At 40.3% G+C, this 20796-nt stretch overlaps 1 protein-coding gene across 3 annotated transcripts in view; it reads left to right on the plus strand.

Annotated features, from left to right (window-relative positions):
• Positions 1-8832: 8832 nt before the first annotated feature.
• NKAIN2 (sodium/potassium transporting ATPase interacting 2) overlaps positions 8833-20796 on the plus strand; it is a 1086277-nt gene continuing 1074313 nt past the window's right edge. The window contains exon 1 of one of the 3 annotated variants that reach the window (XR_008629758.1): positions 8833-9328. Coding sequence is in view for 2 of the 3 variants with exons in the window: in XM_055134851.1 (XP_054990826.1) it covers positions 9275-9328 (54 nt within the window). In the remaining variant the exon portion in view is untranslated. The remainder of the gene's footprint in view (positions 9329-20796) is intronic. The other 2 variants (XM_055134851.1, XM_055134850.1) reach the window with 2 other exon arrangements.

Here is a 20796-nt window from a genome sequence, read left to right on the forward strand (position 1 = left end):
CCTTTTGTTTAACACAATATTATGCTCCATATTCAATTTACTAGTGTGTTCAAATTATTGGCATCTGACTAAATTTTTATTTATTTATTTGGAGGTGGTTTCAAGGCATGTCTGACCATTTCAAGGCTTACACCTGGCTTTATGCTCAGGGAACCATATGTAGTGCTAGCGACGGAGCCCAGTATCCAAGCCAAGCGTCTTACCCACTTTATTATCTCTCCTGCCCACAAAGTTAACTTTTAAAGATGTATGAACATAAAAGAACTGATGTCTTGATTTCAGTTTCTACTTATTGCCAATTTCAGGAAACATAATTTCTCTTTAATTAAGATTTATTGGTTAAAGGAGAGGAAGAGAGGAAGTCAAACAGACCAAACACATATTTAGCATGCGAGAGGTCCTGGTCTGATTTCTGACAGCTCATGATCTCCCTAGCAGTGCTAGAAGCAACACAGAGCACAGAGCTAAGAGTAGTCTACAAGAATTGTGAGGTCCAGCCTCCTCCAAACCACACACACACACACACACACACACACACACACACACACACACACACACACAAAGAGGCATCAATTTCAGCAGGTTATTCATAACAAACTGTACAAAATAAATTCTTTCGGTTCTGCTCTGGGGCAGGGGTTGGGGTTTTGGTGGAAACATCCAAAATATGGTGGTAGGAAGGTGTTCGAATATCAAATGTAATCAAATATTTTGAATTACTTTGTAAAAGCACTGTAGCACTGTTGTCCTGTTATGCATGGATTTGCTCGAGCGGACACCAGTAACATCTCCATTGTGAGACTTGTTACTGTTTTTGGCATATTGAATGTGCCATGGGGAGCTTGCCAGGCTCTGCTGTGTGGGTGGGATACTCTAGGTAGCTTGCCAGGCTCTCTGAGAGGGATGGAGGAATGAACCCGGGTTGGCTGAGTGCAAGGCAAATGCCCTACCCTCTGTGCTATTTAAAAAAAAAAAAGAGAGAGATTTTCAATACCTGCCTCTTAACTTGGGCAATTCTACATCAAGCTGGGAACAGTCTCTTTATTACATAGGCCGGATTTATAACAACCTTGTAATTAACAGATTATGACGGACTCTTGAGCTGGGTGAGCTTTGAGGCTAGGTGATAAAAGGAAGCTCCTACCCTAACTTCTGGGATTTATTCTTAGAGCTCTCAACCCCAGGTAAGAATTGAACTCCGAGGCTGCTATGCTGGGAGCAAGTCTAGCTGGAAGGTGACTCCACATGCAGGCTGTTCCCTTGATGGTCCTGTCTGTGTTTCTCCAGCTATGGGCGAGAAACATGAAGAGTCAAATCTTCAGGTGATTCCTGACTCCAGGTGTCAGCTGCCCTATCCTTGGGCTATCCTACTTAAAACCCTAGACACTAGGAAGGAAAGACAAATTTCTCTTCAGGGCTCTCTCTAAATTCCTAACTGACACAATCTGTTAACATAGTAAAATCAGTTCTCAAAGTGATTATGTTTGGAGTGCGCTGCTGCACTATAATAACAGCTAGAACACTGGACTTAACTTTTCTTCTTTCTTTTTTCTTTTTTTCTTTTTGGGTCACATCCGGCAATGCTCAGGGGTTACTCCTGGCTTTGCACTCAGGAATTACTCCTGGCGGTGCTTGGGGGACCATATAGGATGCTGGGAATTGAGCCCGGGTCGGCCTTGTGCAAAGCAAACGCCCTACCAGCTGTGCTATCACTCCAGCCCACTTTCCTTATTTCTTGACACTTCATAATGTTATTAAAAAGCAATGCAATTTTAGGGGGAAGTTATAAAGAAGAAATGGCATTTTTACTTTTCTTCTTACAACTGCTTTCTGAAGTTGCATATCTTCCTATGAATTCATTTACTCAAATAATATTATAAATAGGAATGTTGATGGACTGAAACCCAATCATGAACAACTTTATAACTGTGAATCAATACTGTCACTGTCACTGTCACTGCCATCCTGTTGTTCATCATTTGCTCGAGCGGGTACCAGTAATATTGCCATTGTGAGACTTGTTGTTACTGTTTTTGTCATATCGAACATACCACGCAGATCTTGCCAGGCTCTCCCCTGATACTCTTGGTAGCTTGTTGGACTCTCCGAGAGAGATGGAGCAATAAGAAATTTAAATGTTGATTATAAATTTAAGTTTATATTATGTATAAATATATTATGTATTATGCTTTAGACTATATTCTTAAATATTCTTGCAATGTAAAAAAATGTCCAATTATTCTTCTGATCACTAAAAGAGAATGGAGATCCCAGCATGTATATGGATTTGCTTGATATTATGAAAATTGACATACATTACAAATGAAAACAATCAAATTTGGATGAATATACCCTAAACTGTATTTGGTAAGGCAACATGAAGCTTAGGCTTCATAACAGCACGTCTGTTTCTTTTCATCCTGCAGTGGGTCATCTTGGCTCACTATATATTTCATATTTTCTCTTAAACCCAGAAATTTGATCAAATAAATGAAGACTCATTGTTATAGTCCTATATTTTAGAATCCTCCATTATGTAAAATATCACTGAAAATGGAATTAAACTTTCAAGTGGAATCATCACAAAGAGCTAAAAATAAATGCGATACATTTGTAGCTCATGGTACATTTGAGCACATACTTATTTTATGTAAAATGAAAATTAAGTTGGGAAATGTTTAAGATTTTGATCTCTTTTTTTAATCATTTATAATGGGACTCCAGAGGTGCTAGGTGGTTCTTCCTAGCTCAGTGCTTAGAGTCACTTCTGTCGGGATTTGGGAAACCGTATGTGGTGCCCGAAACACACCCAGACTACCTGCATGCAAAGTTTGTGCCCCAGCTGGTATGTTGCTTGTATGGTGGTGACCATCTGTATCCTAAAGCATATTCTCCAGGCTGGTGACTTATCTCTCCATGGAAAGTATTTGTGAAACATAATATTTGTTCTGATAAAGTTGTAGTGAAAGCGGCATGCACGTTCCATAGAGGTATGAATTGATATAATGCCTCAAAAAATTTAATATTACTCATTTAATGCATCATAATATTATTTATTCTTTGAGTCACTTGGTCATAAGAAAATCATAGCATAGGTAAAATGAATCTACTGGTAATCTAAGTTAATAAGAATGAACATTGGAAGAAATTTGTTTATGAGGGGAGGGAGCCTGTTCTAAGTGGGACTCAGGGAAAACAGTGGCCAATGCTTCCATTTTGTTTGTTTGTTTGTTTGATATATTTTTTGAGGATTCATACCTGAATGTGCTCAGAACTTAAGCCTGACTCGGTGCTCAGATATCAACCCTGGCAGGAATCATACTCCTGACAATTTTGGTTTTTTTGGGACACACCTGACAGCAATCAGGGTAACTCCTGGCTCTACACTCAGAAATTATTCCTGATGGTTCTTGGGAGACAGTATGAGATGCTGGGAATTGAATCTAGGTTGATTGCATGCAAGGCAAGCTCCCTATTTTCTGTAATCTCTCTCTGGCCCCACTCCTGAAGATTTTTGTCCAAATGGGAGAGTGGTTGAATAGGAGCACCTAAGGATATTGTGATGCTTGGGGTCTGGAGATGTCTGGGTTACCAGTGGTGATCAGTATTCACAGGGTCACATCTAGTGGTACTTGGGGGGTCTTCAGAGCTTCACCTTACAATAAAAGACCATGCAGTCTCAAGTATCAACCCAGTCAGTTACATGCAAGTCATGTACCTTAACTACTTTAACCCATGACTTGTCTCCCTGACCTAGAAAATTGTGTTTTTCTTGGTACACTTTATTGAGAATAAATGGCCACAAAATTAGTGTCTTAGAATAACATTCTATTTTACAGTTCTGTAAGTCAAAAGCTGGATCTCGCTCTGGTGACTGAAGTCAAGCCTTTTCATAAATGCTTCCTTTTTTTGAGGTGGTAAGAGATTCTCTATTACCTGACTCTCCCTAGCTTCTGGATGACTTATAGTTCATCCTCAACTGCTTTCCTATTCTATCCCCTACTGTAGGTTGGAAAACTTTTATGGGACACACACACACACACACACACACACACACACACACACACACACTCCTTGCAGTGCAGGGCTTAAAACTTAGTCTTACACACGTAAGGCATGTGTTCTAGCACTGACTTACATATCTAGTTCCAGGTTATTGCCCTCCCTCCCTCCCTCCCTTCCTTCCTTCCTTCCTTCCTTCCTTCCTTCCTTCCTTCCTTCCTTCCTTCCTTCCTTCCTTCCTTCCTTCCTTCCTTCCTTCCTTCCTTCCTTCCTTCCTTCCTTTTCTATTTCACTTTCTTCCTCCATCTATCCCTCCCTCTATCTCTCTCTTCCTTCCTCTTTCCTGATTCCCAGCACTGCATAAATCTTCAAGTGCCTCCAGAGATTGTCAAGAAAACCCTGGGAGTGGCATAGGTGTGTCTCTCTACCTACCTATTTTATTTTCATTCAAAACAATTTGTGCAAAAGTGAGAGATTTATCAATATAAGGATTATGACTGGTTGTTGTATTGGGGGAAGGTTGTTGTAGTTTTTTGGCCATACCTGTGAGTGATACTGGAGGGATCATGTGGTACAGTGAACGGACAGAGTCTCCTGCATGTGAAACATTCATTGCATATGCTCAAAATATTAAGCTATCTCTCTTGCCCACCTTTTGTCAATTCATCTTGAAAATACTATACTTCCTTTATTATTGTCAAAACAAAAATATTTCAAGTTTGTATAAAATTTAATGAATCAAAATATCTGGTATTAAGATTGTAAAAGATAATTGATGTACTTGAAGAGCATAATGAATGGTGAATATGTAAAAGGCAATGAAATTGTTCTTTGGTGTTATAGAGTCAGGCTTGAGCATTTTCTCTTGCTGAGGTGATTGAATATTGAGCAAATGACAACTGGCTTTGTGGCAATACACCTATTGCATTCTGTGATTTTTTTTTTCTGAGAGATACATGAGATAATAGGTGTGGAATAACCTTGAAAAGCACTTTCAAGCAGCATGCCAAGGTCAGCTAGATGGAGGTATTGAATATATAACACATTCTCCCCACAGAAATAAGATGAACAACAGTAAGTATAACTCCAGACTACTCAGCAAAGCCCTTTAGCACCCTATATAACCTGGATTGTACACAGCATCATTTCTAAATGAATTTACAATTTAAATTCAAAATTTGGGACAACTTTCTACTTCACACACGTCTACCGAGAGTTGAGATTCTCTCTGTAGTCTTTTCTATTACTGCATTCTGCTTCAGTGATATATAGAAAATAGAACAAAAAGCTTGGTCATCTTAAGGAACATATTTTATCTAAAATTTGGATACTTTTTCATAAGCTATACATTGTCTTTTATGCATTACAAGGTGATGATGAGAATTTTGTTCAAACAAAATAACATAATGTTTCATCATTTTTCTAAAAATTTTAAACTTATCAATCTAGGGACTGGAGACATAGTACAGGGATTTAGGCATGCGTCTTCCATGCTCTCCACACAGATACCATCCCCAACACCACAGAGGGTCCCCTAATACTGCCAGGAATGATTCCTGAGCACAGACTCAGGAGTTTTACTTGTATACAGCCAGGTGTGGTCCCCCCCAAATAAAACAAAACACATAATTTATTGATTATATATGAAATTTTAGAAGAATGCTAGGGAAGTATAGTAAAATATCAATTAGAGAGTACAGCACAGTGGTTGGAAAGTGGATTTTGATGTCCTGCAGATGTGCCTTTATAAGCTAATTCTGCCTCTGAGAACATGCTGGCCTTGCAGCAATATTCTTGACTTCTCTAAATTTTAATTCCTATAGCTTTAAAATGAGGTTTGTACTAAATCATGCATTTAGGTGAATAATGAATGAGTGATGTTAGTGTAGTGTATGAGAGTAATAGATCCACACAGTAAATACTCAACACTTAAGTATTCATGGCTCATTTTTCTGTTTCTGATTGCAGATCAGGAGGAAAATCCTTTGCAGATTGTCTTCTGTTGGGTTTTTCTAGATCACTGTAGCACTGTCATCCATTGTTTGTCGATTTACTCGAGTGAGCACCAGTAACGTCTCTATTCCTCTGAGTCCTGAGATTTTAGCAGCATCTCCTTACTCGTCTTCCCCAATGATTGGAGGCTCTTTCAGGGTCAGGGGAATGAGACCTATCGTTACTGCTTTGGGCATATTGAATACACTACGGGTAGCTTGCCAGGCTCTGCCCTTTGCAGATTGTCTTCTGTTGGGTGTTTCTAGATATAGTCCTGAAACAAGAATCTGAGTGGAGCAAGCTGTTTCCTTGTTGCTGTGAAGCATTGGTGGAAGGGAAATGAGTCACAGAAGGAAAAGAAAGTAAGCCAGAGGTCATAAAGGTCAGGGTTGCCATTATAGACTATTAGACTCTCAATCACGGTGTGAATGTTAGTGTGGAGACTGTGCATTGTCTTTCAATCATTTTTACACCTGAGAACCAGACTAGTTCTCAAAACAGCAGTTGGAAACTAATAACTCAGAGCATAGCTCAGGGTTTCCACACCAGGGCTGAGGATTTTGGATATTTAGTCATCAAATCCAGTACATTAATGGGTCAGCTTATACTTCATTTTGAAACTTGAACCTAGTCAAGTTCCTGTGGCTAGAAAAAGAGTCTCAGTTGCTTGCAAAAAGACAGTGGAAACTACAGAAAGGAACTTATCCAGTGATTATGGTCATTATTGAGAGTCAGCAAGAAATTATCCAGATTGGATAGTTCAGCAGGTAAGGCATTTGCCATGCAGATGAGTGACCCCAGTTCGATCCATGGTATCCAGATGGTCAGCACCCCCAGGGGTGCTGAGTGCTGAGCCAGAAGTTCAAAATCCTCCCAAAATCTTCTCATCATAAGGCAGTAGCTTTGTCAAAATTCAACATTAATGGCTTATTTGAAGGGGCTTGGTAATATAAAATACTTGCATTTGGGCAGATACTGGACAAGTAGCAAATAGGCAAGGCCAGAAAAATACCAATAGTAACACTGCCATTGATACGTTTCGGTTTAGTTTCACCAAGTACTGCGGAGCACCAATTACCTGCTAGACCACACAGTGGGTAAGTAAACACATTAGGCTTCCATAATTTCATTAAACATTGAAATGGTTTAATTATTCAGAAAAAAATCCATTTACAGATGGGGCTATTAAAAACAGCCATTCTCATTACACTAAAAACTATGCACATTCTATAAATTTAACAAACCAAATCACTTATTTTTGCCTCTCGACAAATGACAAGTCATTTCTGAATATTTAGAACCAGGCTTCTGGAGACAGGCTCTATTCATTTCTTTATATTTAGTCACTCTGATGCATCATAATATTTACTCGGAGAAAGGCAATCATTTGAGACTTTTTTTTGGTTTTCCAGCACAACGTTATCCTACATAAACGCTATTTTGGAAGGCACTTCGCTTGATTTTAATTTTCTTATTATAATCTGTCTTAAGGAGGGTGTGTGGAAGATGCTTGTCATTCTCGTATCAATCTAGGTACTCAATAAGCGTTCCTCGACCCTTTACACCTGCAGTCCAGCACCCGTTCTGCATAAAGTCCCTGACTAGCTGTTAAAACCAAGGTCAGTGGTTTTCAACCTTGCTATACCTGCTGACCGACACAGTCAAAGGAGCAGCAGTTAAAGACCACCGCTCAAATGACCGGGTTCGTCTTCACACTACGGTTTCATTTCCAGAAGAATCCAGAATAGTTTTCATGAGTTGACCAAAGAGTCCAGAAAATTGGACCCTTGGAGCCAGCATATGCAGACCCTGGAAGGTTGCCACCAGCGCCAGCGAACGCAGAGCGTCCGCTCTCGGCCCGCAGGTGGCAGCAGAGGGCTCTGCAGCGCGTCTCTGCAGGTTACCGGCAACGCAGCTCTCAACCAGCGCTCCCGAACCGGTGGTCTGGGGCTGCACCTTTCTCGGGGAATCCACATCCAGCCCGGCTGACCCGTGAGGCTGAACTAATTGAGTGCTCACAAGGGACTCCGAGACATTTCTTCCTCGAATGACAACAATAGTTTGAAGCAGCAACTCATTGATTGCAACTCTCTTTGGTCCCCACATTTGCCAGCAACTCAAAAAAGCAACTCGGTTTCTTTCCCGGAGCCGGGGGTCCGCTCGGTAATTCTCCAAGCTCTCGCCCTCCCGGCTCGGCGGGACCCCTGTGCGGGGCTGGCGGGGAGTACCGTGGCGGTCGCGGCGCCCTTGTCCCCTTCGGTCCTCCGCATGCACGCGGGCATTCCGGCGGGTGAGGATGCTCGGTCGGGGCGCGCCCCTCGCCCATCACCCTTCCCTAACCTTCTCATCAATTCCTTCTCGCCCCCCACGCCCCAAAATAAATAAATAAATAAATAAAAAAGATCGGCTCCGCGATCCGGGGCTCCATGGCAGGGGTAGGGCAGACTTGAGCCCGGCAAGTCATGGGCACCTGCGGCCCGGACGCTTCCCCCCCACCCGCGCTCTCCAACGCCACCAGCTTCGCAGCCACCCGCTCCCGCGCAGCCCCGCGCCGGCCGCAGCCTCCGCCGCCGCGTGCCACCGCGCGGGCTGGAAGAAGTTGCCGCTCGGGGAGCGGGCGGCGGGGGATCAGGTGGCGGCGGGATCGGGGGTAGGAGGATTCACCCATCGGGACGAGGGGAGGAGCCGCGCCGCGCGGACCCCGCAGCGGGGAGCCCGGACGCCCCCGCGAGTCCCGCGCCGCGCCCCGCCCCGCCCCGCCGCCGCCGCCGCCGCCGGGCCCCGCAGCGCGCGCGGGGCGCAGAGGAGCCGCGGGCGGCGCAGGGAGGCGGGCAGCGCCCCGCGCGCGCTTCAGCCGCCCCCGGAGCACGGGGCGAGCGCGCGTCGGGCGTCGGCCGCGCTGGGGGGCGTGGGGCGTCGGCGCCGGCAGCGGCGGCGGGGGCGAAACTTCGGGGCCAGATGCCCGAGGGCGCGGCGGCGCTGCGAGGCTGCCGCTGCTGCCCCTGCGGGCCCTGGGCGCGACTCGGCGGGCGGCGCTGCCCGCGGCGCGGCGTGTGCACCGAGCGAGTGAAGGTATGTGCGGCGGGCGCGGCTGGAGCTGCCGCCGCCGCGCCAGCAGGTCCTAATGCCTGTCACTTCCCCGGACGCTGGCAGCAGCAGCCCCGAGCCCCGGAGCCCTCGGCAGGTCTGCCCGTCCTTCCCCGCGATCTGATTGGATAAAGTGGGGGCTCGACGGTGGCCGACGTGGGACAGTCTGGCTGTGGCAGGGGTCTCGGAAACCATGGGTTATTGCAGTGGCAGGTGCACGCTTATCTTTATCTGTGGCATGCAACTGGTAAGTGACACTTTGGTCCTCTTTTTCTGCAATGTGCCTTTGAGCTTGCGAGCAAGAGGAGTGCAGCAAGGGGGTCTGTCATTGAGTGGAATGCAAGGGAATTATTAAAGGTGACAGATAGATTGCTTTTATTTAAATGTATTTTAGGGAGCTCTCCTGGAGGGTACTGGAGAGGTGAGCCTTTCTGTCCCCATCTGTTTCTGTTCCTCTGAAAAGCGTTTGAAAGGTGCGGGTTAAACTTGTTTTTAATTTAAGTAAAGCAAGATGCAGCTCTCGTTCCTTTATGTTTTGCATTCCTATTAATGTAACAACGTGATTGTCACATATAGTTTACCTTCAGGTGTTTGAACAGACAAATAGGTTGTTCTTTTGTACTTTGGGGGGGGCATATACTCATTTTTGTTGTATCTTTTTTTCTTTCATTGACTTATGTTATTTTTTTCAATAGTCTTACAATTATAATGCTGTAGCAAACCGCTATGTAGGACAGATGGTAGTCTTACAGCAGTGTGATCTAGAAGCTACATTGAGTTTTTAAAAGTATGTAGATTGAAGAATAAACTTAGGTAAAGTCAGAGATACTGTTGGCATAGAGTTCGGCCAATAGTCTTTAAGTCGTAATTATTACCTACAATCCCAAGGACAATATCCTATCTCAAATTGTGCATGTAACTTCCCTGAATATAGATAGTTATTTCATCCCATTGAAGGAGAATTAGATGTACTTTTTGAAAAATGTACAACTGCAAGATGCAAAAGCCAATAATGAAAAATGTCACGTTCCTGAATTTAATTGTTTTTAGAGTACAGGATGAGCTGTTTGGAAAATAGTTTAGAGAAGAAATTTTACCATCCCAAGAGGTTAATTTGAAATAGGAGTTATTTGCTCACTCATCAAATATCTTTCCTTGAGAAGTATAAATTAATCTGAACAACCACCCAATTCTCAACAATTGTTTCATGAAGACTGAAAAATTGTAGGGCTAAAGATTTCTGAGATTCCAAACAGGAAAGTGTTCCAAACAGAATAGATTTACTATTGAAATGGATAAAATTCCTTAAGTGACTAAAAAAAATGCTTACTAGTGATGAAGCACTGAGTGATTGTTTTATTATTGTTGTTTTAATATTTTGGCTAAATAAGTGTATATTCTATTGCATGTTACCTCAGGATATTTTTTGTTCACAGCAAAGTTATGTTTTGATCTATGAATCACTATGTAATTACAACATAAAGATCGATCTGTGCATATGTTATGATTTTAGTTTTCTAAAGTATTAACTTGTTTGTTTTTTCTTACGATAGTATTCACTTAGGCTAGAAGTATTCACTTAGTCAAGAACTTTACTCTTAATGATCAAACTAATGAAAATATTGAGAGTTTGCTTTGTTAAACCGCCAGTTAGGCCAGCTGTGCTAAATGGTATACAATTTTTCAAAAATTTTATTATATATGAATAAACAAAGTATATCTGCTGATTCACTGTGTAAAGGCATAAATATGAGAATAAGTAGGTAAAAACATTCATATTTTCTTTTTAGTTAAAATATATTTTAACTTTAGTAGAGTTGGGCTTTATTATGGCAGCTGTAGGAATTAGATCTCACATGTGTTAGACATTTTGTGTGATGAATATAATCTTCAAAAATAAAAGTTTTAGAAAAAAATACAAATAAGGAACCTAATTTTACACAGTACCTTCATAAAGTTTAAGGTTTCTGAGTGATTTTGTTTGCACGTGTGTGCACACGCATCCCTATGCACACACATGAATGTATGATGTTATATTGGAGAGGTGCAACATTCCTTCTGAACAAGAAAACTAAGTTCTTGAACCAAAGTTCTTTAATAAAACAGAAGTAGCTATAATGTGGGTGCATAATCTTGTAACTACACCAATGAATCTTAAGGAGCATTTTGTGATTGATAAGAATATTGTGATTTTATCCATTTAGACTTCATGTACCACCAGGCTGTTATAATTAGCAGCCATGTTAATGCAGATGCAAAACAAAAAATGAAGGATGAAGAGCATCCATTTGGTTTGATAGGGTGAAATGATCACATTGAAGGGACTCACAGATTCCCAGTAATTGTTCCTTCTTAAATATATTTAATTTTAAATAATACAGTTATTTTGCAAATCAATAGTTAAGAATCACTGAGCACACTAAGTAAGGATGTACATGCTCTCATTGCTTTTGGGAGATCCGTTGTGTATTTGAGCATTTGTGAGAAAAGGTGACTTTGGAAGTAGCTATGTTTCCAGAGTGAGTTATGACTCCCCTACCTTGGCTGAGCACAGAAGTTCAACCAGTGGTATTCACTTCTTAAGTGTTACAAGTTCTGATACACTTTGACATGATTTTTATGTAGTTTGATAGAAAAGACAGTAATTATTCAAATAAATTAAAGTCAAAGATTGCCTCAGAATATTTCTTGTTAAGAAACTGTAGTTTCTAAAAAATTTGTCTTTAATTCTAGGTATAAGCTACTTAAAATTTAATTAGACTCCAAATACTTATGTTACATTAACTTCTATCTAATGGTGGTAAGGGCTGAAGTAACTGCATATTGTAGCTATGAAAACCCATCATTTTACTCCATCAGGTTAAACACAAAAGACACCATATATCTGTATATATTCATAATAAATATATAGGTTACTAACTCTCACATTCCTATCAAAGTGCATCCAGTGATTTGATACTGTGACAACTAAGGGACAAAGAAATTTACCTGTCAGAGCTTTTTCTAAAGAACTTAAAAGTTCTGTTAAGAGGTGCATTGAATTTATGTGTCAGACTGCAAATATAGATAAACATACTTCTTTTTAAATGAGGAGATCGATTTGTAAAACAAGAAATTCAGATTTATACCATTCAGAAATATTAGATACAAAATTTCCTTTTTTCCCTTAAAAATCATCTGTTACTGTTTATCATAAATTAAAATCTTTTGGTTGCATGGTTTTTGCCACTCCAGAGTTGAGGGCGATTCTTCTGAAAAAGGAGTGAGATCTCAGGAAACAGATTTGCTCCATGTTCAGAATTTAGAGTGTAAGCTTGTAATCGCAAGAAGGTAATTTTCTTTTTATCACTGCCGTCCTTAATGCTCAAAAAAATGAAGATTTTAGATAGTGACTAAAATCACTTCCTTGGAGTGTGGTTAGAGTCCTACAACTTTCTGTAGCTTGTGAAAGAGATTTGGCTGGTGTTAATTTTTCTCCTTCAATGTCTGAATCAAAGAGTACTTTATATAAATGCTGAACAAATTACTCAGATATTTTTCTGTGAAAAATCACTGTTATAATATTGAAGAACATAACTTATTTTGGGTTGAAAAGACAGCTTTGTTTTCAAGTAAGGAAATTCAAAACCACCCACATTTTTTGCACATCAGATTCTTATATGGCACAAAGTGTATTACCATAAACTATTGAAAGTCTAGATTTACATTCAACAGATTAACAATTGAAAATTGCCATTCTTGCCATGTGCTCTATGAAACAGTGCTAACTTGGAGCAGGTGCAGCTGATAATTAGGTTAGTACACATGTGTGCAGCTGTGAGAAGAAGTGCAATTTAAACTTAATTTATAATGATCAGCTGCTTTCTATTGTACAGTTACTAAGCATTTTCAGAGGTACATATTTATAAAAAAAAAGAGGCCATACTTGCATAGGTGAATTAAATCAACAATTTTTTATACTTATGGAGTACTTCAGTAATATCAGTTTTGATTTTTTTGCTATTATCATATCTGTATGACCTTTGATTACTTTATTAGAAAATAAAAACACTGATGTGAAGTGGTTTGAAAAGGACTGGTAGAACCTTTTGATTTTCTAGGTTTTTTGAGAGTAAATTTGAGAGTTCTATGAAGTGAAAACATTTGCTGGCTACAAGCTGTCCTGTTTCTGACAATTTAAAGTTTTGGATTCTGATGCCACTGCTAGTAAAACCCTGAGGTGGCTAACTTGTCTGGATCCCAGAGAAGAGAAGTTTTAAAAATTGTATTTCAGAAATTTATGATGTAAAAATGTGCTACGAATTGTTAAATTATAAAGGATACCTTTCTTCCTTTGTAATATGTTCTATCTTTGCAGGATTGCAAGTCTTGCGCAACTGTCATTCATATATACATATATACGTGTGTATATATATTCAAGAGCATATACATGTGCTTATGTACATATGTATATATATATAATTTATTCTAGTTCTAATTCCACACCACTGTCTTCTAATGTATAGCAGGACAGTTTTTGAAACTTCCTTACTCTTTTTGGTTCCCTAAACCAAGAGGCAAACAAGCTTCTTCTTTTCATACATCTAAAGTTTCAAAGAGCCAATCTGTGTAGCGCTGTCTTCCCGCTTTCCTGAATAAAGGCTTAGCTGGGCAGCATGCTCTGTGCAAAATGCCAGACTCATCCCTGGCATGGTCCCCACATGTGGGCAGTGGTTCAGAAATGCAAATGGGCTTTGCCACCTCCTTTTCTTTTTGATGCTGTTTTACTTTGGGGTCAAGTTCTCTTCTCTGGTCAAGAATTTCAGAGTGACGGACAAAAACTTCTTAAAATCTGAGTTGTATTTCTTCATTATTTTCTTTTTGTATGTGTATGTTTGATAAAAAATAAAATATAAGATAGAAGCATCTTCGCACTTCTGTGTTTATATTTGAAAGCAAATATTCAAATTATGCCATCAGTTGCATTAATATTTGTATATACTATTGGTATTTAAAATTTTAAAAGCTGGATTTTAAAGATATTTAGAATTTCAGGAAATTCAGTACATATTCTTTCAAAAGTAAGTCATTGAAATTTAAACTACTGACAAAAGAAATTTCCCTCTGTCTTTACCTCATAACACTCAAGTTTCACAGTCAAGCATGAAGAAGTATTTTAGATATTTAAATTTTTTAAATTATACATTGAAATCTTCTAGCTTTTGCTTCCCACTTTACTATAGAATCCTCATAGCATAGCTATTTTCTTTAATTTCCTTTTTTTAAATTTTGTGCATCTTGTGCAAGTTTCACATTATTTATTTATTAAATCACCATGAGATACACAGTTACAAAGCTGTTCATGGTTGAGTTTCAATCACACAATGTTCCAGCATCCATCCCTCTACCAGTGTATGTTTCCTATCAGCAATGTCCCCAGTTTCCCTCCTGCCATCCCCCTCTTCTGCACCACCCTGCCTCTGTGGCAGGCACTTCTTTCTCTTTCTCTCTCCTTTTGTTCATTATGGTTTGTGATACAGACACTGAAAGGTTATCATGCTTGTCCCTTTACCTACTTTTAGCAGGCGGTTCTTATCCAACGTGACCATTTCCAGCTATCATCATCTTAGTGGTTCCTTCTCTATCACAACTGCCGTCTCCCCCAGCACTTGAGGCAGGCTTCCAACGGTAGACCAATCCTCTTAGTCCTTGCTTCTACTGCTAATGCTGTAAGAAAATATGTATACCATTAAACATACAGTGTACAAAGGATTCTTAAAAACAGATAATGAATTTGGAACTAGATAATTTCTATAGGATTACAAAAAAAGTATATGAAAGATTTGTTTTCTACCAGTGCCAAGTGAGTAAAGAATATTTTAAAGTTAGGAACATCTAAAATAAAAAAAAGTAATTTTTATACATATCATGAAAAATAAAATTTATGAACTTATTTTCTCTTTTGGTCTTTCAGGTGCATTTAGATTTGAAAGTTTTTTTTAAAATTTATTCTTTTAATGAATCACCATGTGGAAAGTTACAAAGCTTTCAGGTTTGTCTCAGTTATACAATGCTCGAACACCCACCCCTTCACCAGTGCACATATTCCACCACCAAGAATCACAGTATACCTCCCCCCAGCCCCCCCCACCTCCCCAGCCTCCCTACCCCTGAAAGTTCTTTTTGAAGACATTTCTTGCTTCATTTTCCTCAAAGGAATGGTTTTCATTTTCTTAAATTCTAAAACAAAATAGGCAAGGTGTCTAACTGATAAAAAAAGTTTTTTTTTTTTTTTTTTAATATAATGCTCTCTCTGGATGTTGGCTGTTGATGGGATTACACACACCTGGGTTCCTCTGCCGGTGCCTTCATGCATGAGGCCTGTCCGAACGTGTAGAGAGGAGCCTCCAGCATGGCTGTAGCTAGGTTCCGATGGTCTTCGGCCACCTGGAGCTCTGCTTGGGATGGGGAGGGAAGCTGGAGACAATCCAGAGAGAGACTTAAAAGCAAGCTCTCAGAAGCGCGTGGTATCTTTGGCCTTCTTCTCCCTTTTGGAGAAACTGGAAATCTTCTGAGAGTTTCCTGCCCACATGGGACAGCCTTGCAAGCTTCCCATGGTGTATTCATATGCAAAATCCAGTAATAAGCTGGATCTCATTCCCCTGACTCTGAAGATCCTCCAGTGCAACATCTTTAGGAGAGCTTTGTCAAAATAGACTTCTAAAATCTCAAGGAAAGGACGAAATGAGATGTTACTGAGCTCACCCGAGAAATCGGTGATTAACGGGATACTTTAATAGTGTGTGATACTGTAATAATGCTCTAAACTGTTTTTCAGTCTAAAATAGGAATGGGTAGGTCTAATGCTAATTATTTTTTTCATGGGGCTGGGGGAGTCACAGATGATGGTGCTTAGGTATTACTCCTGGCGCTGTACTTAGGGATCACTCGCCGAGGTACTAAGAGTATATGTGCTCCTGGGATAGAACCTTGTTCAGCCATTTGAAAGGCAAGTGCCCTGCCTGCTGTCTATCTCTTGCACCTATTTTTATCGCTTACATGACATGAATCATTTTAATTTTGATTCCCATAAAAGCTTTTTATCCTTTGAAACCAAATTGAATTTTATGGTCACTTTGGAAAAACAGTTTTTAAAATGTGCATTTTAATAATTTGTAAGGTTTTGAATGCATAGCTTTGTAAAATAATTATAAGCCATGTTTTCAAAAATATATGCTGACGGGTCAAATGCTAAAGTGTATAGTGGAGGGAATGGAGGCCTTGGATGTTTTAATACTGTCTTGGCAGATACCCCCACCCCAGGAAATAATAGAGCTTCCATTTGAATCCAGCACTATCTGGCTGAAGCTTTGTAGAGTTTATGATTTTACCATTTTTACATTGTATGTGTCAACAGGCCATTATAATTTGCGTCATGTTAATGTAGATGCAGAACAAACAGGAAGAAGAGCATCCATTTGGTTTGATACTGTGAAATTGGTCACACTTAAAGGAACTCACAGGTTCCTGGTACTTGTACATTCCTTCCTAAATGTATATAAGTTTAAATAGTACAATTTTTTTTTTTTTGCTTTTTGGGTCACACCTGGTGATGCTTAGGGGTTACTCCTGGCTTTGCACTCAGGAATCACCCCTGGTGGTGCTCAGGGGACCATACGGGATGCTGGGATTCGAACCCGGGTCGGCCGCATGCAAAGCAAATGCCCTACCCGCTGTGCTATTCCTCCAGCCCCTAAATAGTACATTTCTTTTGCAAAACAAAAAGTCCACATCCTTCCTTCATAATATACAATTATATTAGTAGTTTTTAGTTTTGTATATAAACCAAGCAGTTGTCTTCCTTCTAGCTCCAATCCACAGGGACCCAATGATGAATGTGAGTCCAAAGAGGCTCAGAGAGCCACGTTCTCTGTCATTCTAGACTTGGCCAAACATGACTGACCCTGGTGAATTTGGAGTTTCACAACCTGAGAGATGTCTGTGTGGGCACTACACATTGAAACAAGTGGCTGCCACTTTGGAGTCTGTGTCCCTTGCAATTCTTGTTAAATATTAAGTGTATCTTAAGTGCGTAAAAACACTGTAGTTCTATAGAGATATAATTACTGATAATGAACCTGCATTTCTGTTGTTTAAGATGTTATGCATTTCTTTATTATTATTCAGAGACTAATAGATTACTTGGGATTTTGTTAGATGTGCTTTGCAATAGATGCGCTTTAAAAGGATATTATGAGAAGTATTCTGACTTCCCTTACCATTTTTAAAATCAAACCCTAATGAGTTGCTAATGCAGACTCATGTTCTTTACCTGCTGTTTTTTAAAAACATTCCGTCCTGACAGTTATTGGGGAGGATATTAGTTAGAACGATGCTTGTTGGAAATGTTGGAAATGACTTTGAGTGACAGGTTATTTAAAACTTGCACAGATTATTATTATCCATGAAAATCCATGGACACTTCCTTTCTTAGGAGTTTTGCTTTTTTTAGTCTCAGGTAGGGCCTACACCTGGAAAATTGCTTTTGCAGTCATTTTCCAGGTGACAGTAATGCTGCTGGCAAGGAAAACACTTTGAGAACTAGTGATCTAGAGCAGAGGGGCTCAAAGTTTTAATTTGAATCATCTGGAGAGTATTTACAATTTCCAAGATCTTTCCAATATTCCTGATTGCAGGGTTGAAGGCCAGACCAGATCTACAACAATTCACCTCAGAATCATCTCTGGCAGTGGGGGTGGGGAGTGGGGCTCATCTCCCAGGCTCTGTAGTTTTAAACCTGTTTAGGTGATTCCAGTGAGTCAAAATGATTTGCCTCAAAGTAAGTTAGCAGTGAGAGCCTCTGGTCTGGCAGAGCTTCTTAAACTTTTTCCACTGGTGATCCCTCTTCATCAGAAATATTTTTATGCAACGCAGGTATGTAAAATTGGTATACAAATCAAACATTGACTGGAAATAAGTTGAAACTTTATTTCAAAGCAAAGTTTTCACGATGCCTGTCTTCAATTTTGTGACCCTCTATGGGGGTCACTGTCCTCAGTTTAAGAAAGTAGATGCAGCACCAGTCTTGCCTTATTCGTCTCGCACGAACACATGAACCTGGTTGCTGAGATTCTTTAACCCCATGGATAATTAGCTCATTTCTTCCCCTGACCTGTTACTGCTGTGAAAGCAAACGCTAGCATGGATGTGCCTATTTCTGACTGTAGCTTAGTGCAATTCAAAAGTTTAAATTGAAATAAAAAAATAGAAAGAGGGAGAAGATGTTCCCGCAACATTTGTGTCTTTGTAATGAAGAGAAAGCTGGAAACATCTGAGTGTGGCTCAGTGATTTCAGTCTGCCTGGTAATAGTGGAGCGGGATTTCTTCTTTCAACTGCTTCTCTTTGCTCGCCTTGCGCTTCAGTCTGCAATTCTGGAGCAGCTTCTCATTGTGCTAAGCACAGCCCTGGGAAAGAAAGAGAGAGATGAAGGAATATGCTGAAAAAGAATTGGACTAAGTTAGAGGCAGATTTTTGTTTCGTGCCATGTCTTCTAGAGCTTGTGTTGGAGAACTGAGGAACTGTTACTTAAAGTCATTTCTATTCCTGGGTGCCATTTCCTTATTTGAAAAATAGGGCAAATATATATTTCCTGACCTATTTACCCTATAGGTTGCTTAGGAGCATCTGGGGAGAAATGTACTTAAGAGTGTGCAAAAAAAAAAATTCAGAAATGGAAGTTTATTATTGTGTTACGTACCTAGAAAATATTTTTTTAATTCTGGATAGCTTAAATTTCTGAAAGGTTCCTTACTGGGACTCAGAGAAATGTTAATGGGCATATTTATCACTTGACCTGTGGCTCTCATTGCAGCAGTATTTGTAGAAACTTTTCCTGTCTCCCTTTCTCTTTCCCTCCCTCATTTTTTCTTTCTCCTCTTTCTCTCCCCTTCCTTACACTCCATTCCCCTACTCCTTTCCTTCCTTCCTTCCTTCCTTCCTTCCTTCCTTCCTTCCTTCCTTCCTTCCTTCCTTCCTTCCTTCCTTCCTTCCTTCCTTTCCTTCCCTCCCTCCCTTTCCTTCCCTCCCTTCCTTCCCTCCCTTCCCTCCCTCCCTCCCTTCCTTCCTTTCTTCCTTCCTTTCTTCCTTCCTTTCTTTCTTCCTTCCTTCCTTCCTTCCTTCCTTCCTTCCTTCCTTCCTTCCTTCCTTCCTTCCTTCCTTCCTTCCTTCCTTCCTTCCTTCCTTCCTTCCTTCCTTCCTTCCTTCCTTCCATTTTTCTTTTCATCAACACCACTTTGTGTTCAGGGCTGACTCCTGACTCTGCACTCCGGGATCACTCCTGGCAGAGCTTGTGGTTGAGTACATGCAAGGTTGAACCCTATGCACTTTCTAGCACTACAGCCCCGCTTTATTTTTTGAACCACCTCTCATTTTGTGGGAATAATACGGATGAGACTTAACAATATATGCAGATAGCTTTCAATAGAATAGCATATGTATGTATCCGATACATGGAAAATAATGTTCATTAAGAATTAGACTTTGGTTTTCCAAAGCAGTCAATAAGTTCCTTCTTCATGAAGACATTTTTAAAACTGTTCTTTGAGCCTAGATTTGCAAAATACTCTGTTAAATTTGCATTAGGCAAGTTATGGTATGCTGGATGTCTCATCTTGTCTTCTACCACTTAAGCATCCTGATTTAAGCAAGGGCAAAGAAAAAACAAAGAAAAAAGCAGACTGTGCCATCTTAGTCGGGGTTATTGTAAGAAACTAGGGAGCTTATCTATAAGACCTGTCTTGGGTGACTGTTTGACAAGTAGATCTTTACACGTAACCTTCATGTGGAATCTTCAAAATTGATATAAAGGCCTTACGGAGGCTCAGTAGTACATACACATCTGTGTTCTTCAGTCACTAGACCTCAGGCTGCTGCCAGTTTGCAGGTCTACCACCCTAGTAGGCCACCACTGCCTGTCTGTGGGCTGGCATGCAGGGTAGTTGCCAGTCTACTCATGTAAAAACATTGAAAAGTCCTGATATGTATCAGGGCTGGAGCAATTGCACAGCGGTTGGGCATTTGCCTTGCACCTGGCCAACTGGAGTTCAATTCCTCCGCCCCTCTCGGAGAGCCCAGCAAGCTACCGAGAGTATCCAGCCCGTGAGGCAGAGCCTGGCAAGCTACCCCTGTGTATTGGATATGCCAAAAACACTAACAATAAGTCTCAATGAGAGACATTACTGGTGCCCACTCAAACAAATCAATGAGCAACGGGATGACAGTGACAGTGATATGTATCACATAAGATGGTGTTATTATCTCAGGTAACACAATATGGCATGACTCTATTCTGGGGCCAGTTTCTTTAATGGGGAAGGCAAGCAGAACTTACATTTTAAAGATGTGTAAGTAGCTTGGGGGGGGTCTCTGAATGCCTGGGTCTGACTCCTGGGCCCATCAGTGTTCACCTTTTCTAATGATCTCATTCAATACAACTGAAATTCTGCACAGAAGAACTCTGCTGCTGTATTGCATTTGTCTTTGTAAATGGTTCTAAAGAGTCTGCAGTGAGCCAGGAAATATCTTTTTTTTTTTTGCTGTTGTTATTGCCTACTAATTTTCCACGGAACTAGCCTTTTTTCAGGAAGAATTTCTAATGAACTCTATGCTAATTATACATTCTCAAAGTTTAAATAGCTTACCATAAAAATGTAAAAACTAATAATTCAATCTGGAAA

The sequence above is a fragment of the Sorex araneus genome, chromosome 4, assembly GCF_027595985.1.
Source record: "Sorex araneus isolate mSorAra2 chromosome 4, mSorAra2.pri, whole genome shotgun sequence".
Taxonomy (NCBI): Eukaryota; Metazoa; Chordata; class Mammalia; order Eulipotyphla; family Soricidae; genus Sorex; species Sorex araneus.